The following is a 6,343-nucleotide window of genomic DNA, read 5'->3' on the forward strand; positions in this document are numbered from 1 at the left end:
TACAAAATTATTATTACATTGTATTGGGCGTTAAAATGTTTTAATAAAATGTTATTATTCTGTTTATTTTTTATAAAAAAGTATCAATTAATCAATCGATAGTTTAAATTATTCATTGAACCTAAGTAAAACTAAACTCTCTTATGAGAATAAGTTTTTGCACAGTACTAATATTTTTTGCAATTTTTGTCTCCGGTTACAATGAATGCCAATGAGATTCGAACCTAGAGCCTCATACATACTACCAAAACCTTTTACCACTATATTAAACCGAGTGGCTTAATCTTTTTGTAATTTTAAATTTGATAGAGACCACGTATGAGTGATATAGTATGAGTGATATAGGAAAAGGGTTATTATTGTAATAAAGAGCATATGGAGGTTTTATAAGTAATTAGTGAGTGAGATAGGGTGATGGGTTGACAAGTTTGTTATGCCTCTTAATAGTATATCCAGTGAGGTAAGAGGAAGATAGGAATTATTCAGTATCTTTTCAGTTTAGTAACCGAAAGGTTTTGGCAGAGAGATGGCAGAGAGAGAATTATCTCTTCTCTGAGGAGCTTAGCTCTGAGATTATAGTGATTCAATCTCTGTAAAAGCGATTACTTTGAAATTTTGGGTTCCTAACAAAATTTGTAATGAATATTTTTATTAATTACCTTGAGCACTTTTATTTTCTAATCAACACAAAAATTATAAAAAAATAAATCACTGGGATTAATTAACATCTTTTAACCAGTTATACTAATTTAACACAAAAATTATGTCACACGAAGGTTGGGGGATTAAGAAATCTATGATGTCAGCTTGTGTGACAATTTAATCATATTTACATAGGGCTCAAGCCCATATGAAAATTCACTAGGCAAAGTTTATAACTTTCCTTCAAAACAAAAAGTTTATAACTTTAAAATTAAATTAGGCAGAGAGGAGAGGGAGGAATGGCAGGATTGTAGCATGGAGCAAGGTAAAGAATTATAAAAACTTACAAAAACAAAAGGAGAAATAATAAAATGTGCATTTAAATAAAAGAATTGCAATCTGCCATTATTCATCAGAAAGTTCATCACTATAAAGTCCATTTTCATTACCATTACTCTTGTCAGCTAAAGATTTACTTTTTGGTTTTGATGATTTGCTTGCTTTTGAAGGTTTCTTGACCTTCTCTGCCTGCAATTCCAACACCTTCTCTGAAGGTTTTCGCTTTCTTTTCATCCGTGTTCCCCCAGCATCATCTGTAAATAAATAATGTTGAAGCCAATATGTAAAAAATGCACACACAATAGTACAGTTTTTAAATAACAGTCAGTGTATTTGAGAGATGCAAGTTCTGAGAACAATATGAGGTTGAAACTTGAAACCTATACTCAAATAAGGATCGAACTCCTCTAAAGTGAACAACTCATTTTAGAGAGTAAAGTGAATAATATCTAACATTCAGAAACAGATCAACCATTTATATTATGGAAAATGCTAACTACTGCCCCAGGCACTAGTTAAGGTAACAAGAAAGGAAATATATTCTTGGAAGTTGTGTATTCAATGTCTTGAAACTATAAAAATTGTTCTTTTTCACATAGATCTTTATATTTATTTTCTTTTTTGTTTTGTTAACCAGTGTCTCAGGGGTACTAGTTAGCATGACCCTTATATTATATACACATGCAGAACAAATTATGGGTGCCGGGTGGTTGAAATGTTAACCCTTAATTTTCTCATTTTACAAGAAATAAAGGCCCCAAGAAATAAATTGGCTGCCAAAGTTTTTCCATAGTTCATTTTAAAATTGGGATTCTTATGAATGCAAATACTCTTTGGGTCTTTTCAAATTAGTTTATTTTAGTTTATATACATGCTCATGATCACTTGTGGAACTGTTCGGCAGACTTTGTGGAAACAACTTCTAACATACTCGTAAGTTATTTTGAATATATTTCCGTAAGTTCTCTAAGTATGCTTAGGAAAACAACTTATAATTTATATGGAAACAATTTGACTTTATTTTATCTTCTATTACAAAAATAGCTTATAACTAAGCGCTTATAATTTAAGTTCTTAATTAAGTTGTTTATTCAAACTGAACCTTTTTTATTATTAGAATGCAAAAAATCTCAGAAGCATATTGTGCAACACATGAAATTACCTTTAACTGTACTTGAGGCATGATTCATCGAATGCCCATTTGCTCCAGCCTTTTCTGAAACTGGGGATCCAGAGTTATTGCTGTCCACCAGATTTGAAGAGCTTTCTAAGAACTTGTCTTGCTGTTCAGGAACATCAGGACTAGGAGTTGCTGGCAGGAAACATAACTCTTCGTGAGACATATCAGAGTCACTGAAAGTAGTATCTTTCTCCACCGTCACAATGTCAATTTCTTCATCTTCATTAACATCATAACATTTTACCTGCAAGCATATGAACTAGGATTAAAAAATGGACGCACATAAAGATAACTAAAACCTGCACGGCCATCTAACACTCGCATACCTTCTCAGTCTGGGGAACCAAATCAAATTCATCTTCTCGCTCAACATACTCCTCGTTTTCCTCAAGCTCTTTGAAATCAGGAGCAAAAGCACTCCAATTCTCAGTGTAATCTTTAGCCCAGATATAAACTACACCATTCAAAGAAGCAGATACAACAATAGGACGTACAGGATGCCATGCTAAATCGATAAGAGCTCCTGTAGGCCCTTCAAGGATTTTCACAAGACGTCCAGCTCTATCCCATATGTAAATCTTGTGCTCTCCTTTGCTAGCAGAACCACCAACAACCCACTCACCGTCACCACTGAAACAAGGTGCTTTCCAGTGCACCTTCGTGATTGAATCTTGAAACTCCCGGAATAAAGTTAAACATTTTGATCCGACAGCCTTCAACTTCTCAACACCATTTAGTTCATTTTGGTTCTCATGCAGATCATCAAGTGCTCCAACTTCGTCTTTCAGGGGAAGAAGATTTTCATATATCCTGATTATTCGATCATTTGAATTCGTTAGAAGATACTGTCCATTTCTGCTGAATACAATGTTCTTCACTATAGAACCACCAGAGATAGGAACCATGGCACGCACTTCACCATCTTGCCAGTCGATTACAACAATTTCCCCTTTTGAGTTTCCCGCGTAAACCAGGTTTCCGTATTTACTAAAACATGCAGCAGTAGGTGTGAAGGAGGTACTTCCATCAGAGCACTTGTTACGCATGGCAAGGTTTGGTCCATTTGATTGCTCTGACACGGAAACTTTAAGAAAAGTTGTATTTCCTGTGTTCAAGTCAACAATCATCGGAGTACATGAGAGAGGACATGTCAAGCAGATGGATGGTTTTGAAGAACCTGGATGAAGACGAGCTTGTAGAGGGGTTTGTTGCAAAACTAATCTTGTTATTTTTTTACCACTCATAACATCCCACAGTGATAACGACTTGTCAGCAGCAGATACCAGAATTCGATTACCACACTTCGACCAACAAATACTTGTTATGGGGGAAGAACATTCATCATCTCGAAGCTCTTTAGCAATGCCCCTGGTTTCAAAATCCCAGATAATGCAACTTCCATCATTGCACCCAGCTGATTCAGTTGATCAAATCAAGCACCAAGAGTGAGAATGTAGACATTGTATAAATACGCATACAGGGTGTATAAATAAGAGTAATTCATAAAAGTTCAACACTTGCTATAATATTTATTCAATCCACACATTCAATATAAGTGTATGCTTCGACAAAAAACTGAAATGTAAGCCAGAAAGAAATACATTATTAATAATATCTCTTGGAATCTAATCCCAAAAGAAACAAAGCTGTGTAAATCAAATCAATGAACTTTGCTTTTCCATATAGATTACCTGCAGAAAGCATACATCTTCACCAAACCCACAGTAGCAGAAGTTTTAATTCAGTAACAAAAAAGATGCAAGCGGCATATGAAAATAAGTATAAATGTTACAGCTAGCACATAATTAAAATAAGAAAAATGAACTAGCAGGCATAATACATATATCTCCTTATATTCGTAAACATCAACTTATAACCAGATAAAGGTGTAACTAACTCTCCCCTCTTACGGAAACTGCTCTGCACATCAAAGTAATTGCAGGAAACTACTGTACATGACAGTTTATAAGGACTTACTATTCCGTGTGGAATAAACCTTCCAAATGGTTGGTTAACTTGGACTTAGATCCAGGAATTAACCCATTTAACCCAACGTCAGGGTCCATATCATTATCATATTGTGAAACTTTCCAACAGAACTTTCAAGTTTCACCCTTATGCATTCTACATGATATTGAAACCCCCCCAAGGGTGTGCTAATGAGTGCCATCTGTATAGCTTAAACCCCACTTGCATCAGCATATATCTTGTCACAAACCAAATTTCTTCAAAGAATTAGCATTTCCATTTACCCAATCCCACTTAGTGGAAAAGGCTTGATTTTATTGTAGAGAAATTAAATAGAGTATCACTTGCAAAGAAAATCTGCTTAAACATTTTATGGTACACTAGTTTCTCTTTTCACTTGAATAGCAAAGCAAACCCATTACATTACCCATCAATACAGCTAAGGAAAATTTCTCTTTTATAATTTATAATGATGAAATCAACATCTCCAGTGGTTTCATGATCAAATATTGACTTCTTTGGTAGCCAGAAAAGCAAAACCATGATAAACAATTTGCGGAAACTGAAATCAGGCAGGGAAATTTTCCACTGGGCAGTTAGTTAGCACAACAAATTATTAGGTTTTTCCAGTGGAAACATGCCTAATACTACCAACATGAAAACAGAGAGTATGCTGAATTCTGCAACAAGTATAGCTAGAATTAGAAGGATATTAATCTGCAATCATCTCCTAACATTGTTTTAACTAGGCAAACCAATCGAACTTACATATCTTACACACAACACAACAATTACCAAGACATTCAAACAATATCCAACAAACTAAATCATTCATACCACGTCTCTCCATAACACAAGAAATAAAAAATTGGAAAATTAAAAACTAATGATGTGATTAAGCATCACCCGCATACAAAGTCAGCTTACATTCTCCACAAAAAGTTTATCAGCTGCTCTATTTGCCAGAACAGAAAAGCAAAAAAATAAACAAAGCATTAACTTGAAATCAAGTCAAGCTACTAGAAATTAAACACCGACTCTCGTCCTCTTAGGTAAAACCCTTAAGACTCTACATAACCACCACATACAACAAAGCCTATTTCTTTTTGAACCAACTAAGGAAAAAGTCTTTTTTAGATAAAACCCAAATGTATCCTCCTACACCGGAGACCGCTCGAGATCAACACCAATTTTTCACAATTTATAGAATCAGAACCTCCCACTAAAGATAGAAAAAAAAAAAAAAAAAAGTAATTTACTCACTAATTCTCCATTCAAAAGAGACTAACCAATGTGCATTTATGGAACAACCCATTATTCTAAACCATGATTATTTGCATACATCAACACAACACCCAATTAAAAAAATTGAAAATAAACATGTAGCACCAAACACTTCAAATTTCACATGGAAAGGTGTATGTATCTGCTATCGGACACATGTAGTTACATTCAATGACTTGAATTTTCACAAATTATTAGGGACAGAAAGGGGGAAGAAATAGTTACCGGCAAGAAGGGTACCACGACGATTAAAAGCAATACATTTCATACACCCATATTCCAAATACTCCTCTATCACTTCGGGGAAATCACCCTGCAACGGATCTTCAACATGATAAATAATAAGAATGTTAGAATTAAGAACAGATCAGTACGAAATAAATAAAATTAAAGCTAAATAAATATTAGGTCATTATTATTACATTTTTGTAATGGTTACGGTAATGAATGGAATGAAAATGCGGGAAAGGGGAAAGAGTGGAAGATAGAGAAATCGGAAGAAGAAAGTAGAGAACTAACCGATAATGGAGGCGTTGAATGTCATGAACGAAGGTAGTAGAGAGAAGAATGAAGAAAAGTGAACGGAGGGAGGGAAAAGGGATGGAATGGAACAGAGGAGAGAAGAGTGAGAGAGGGAAAGCGGAAGTAGGAAAGAAAGATGAGAAATAGTCAAATACTAGAATACGGAAACTGTGTCTCTTTCTTTCATGTTTGATATTTTATCCAATAATTTATGTATTTCATCTATAAATAAATTAATTATTAAACGAGTTTAAAAGGATAAATTATCCAATCGAAAAAAGGTGAATTTTATTTTTAATTTTTTTAATAAAGGTGAATTATTTTTTATAAAAAATGACTAGAGAGTAGAAGTTATTTTTATAAAAAATATCTATCATAACTATTTAATTTTAATTGTATTTTCATTTT

At 33.9% G+C, this 6,343-nt stretch overlaps 1 protein-coding gene across 1 annotated transcript; it reads right to left on the reverse strand.

Moving 5' to 3' along the window:
- Positions 1-935: 935 nt before the first annotated feature.
- On the reverse strand, positions 936-6,116 carry LOC123881764 (protein RBL-like). Its single transcript, XM_045930500.1, has 5 exons — positions 5,933-6,116; positions 5,639-5,737; positions 2,488-3,575; positions 2,144-2,405; positions 936-1,235 (listed from the first exon to the last, which is right to left on the reverse strand). Exons 1-5 carry the CDS (start codon positions 5,955-5,957, stop codon positions 1,048-1,050), a joined length of 1,662 nt encoding a protein of 553 aa, XP_045786456.1. The 5' UTR covers positions 5,958-6,116; the 3' UTR covers positions 936-1,047.
- Positions 6,117-6,343: the final 227 nt, after the last annotated feature.

The sequence above is a fragment of the Trifolium pratense genome, linkage group LG4 (genome assembly GCF_020283565.1).
Source record: "Trifolium pratense cultivar HEN17-A07 linkage group LG4, ARS_RC_1.1, whole genome shotgun sequence".
NCBI classification, from domain to species: domain Eukaryota; kingdom Viridiplantae; phylum Streptophyta; class Magnoliopsida; order Fabales; family Fabaceae; genus Trifolium; species Trifolium pratense.

Bases quoted from the DNA above. Each gene is read 5' to 3' on its own strand.
- LOC123881764 (XM_045930500.1), bottom strand. From the start codon at position 5,957: ATGACATTCAACGCCTCCATTATCG. The intron at 5,738-5,932 runs GTTAGTTCTCTA...ATCATGTTGAAG, and splicing joins ATTCAACGCCTCCATTATCG to ATCCGTTGCAGGGTGATTTC. The intron at 1,236-2,143 runs GTAATTTCATGT...ATTTATTTACAG, and splicing joins TGCCTCAAGTACAGTTAAAG to ATGATGCTGGGGGAACACGG.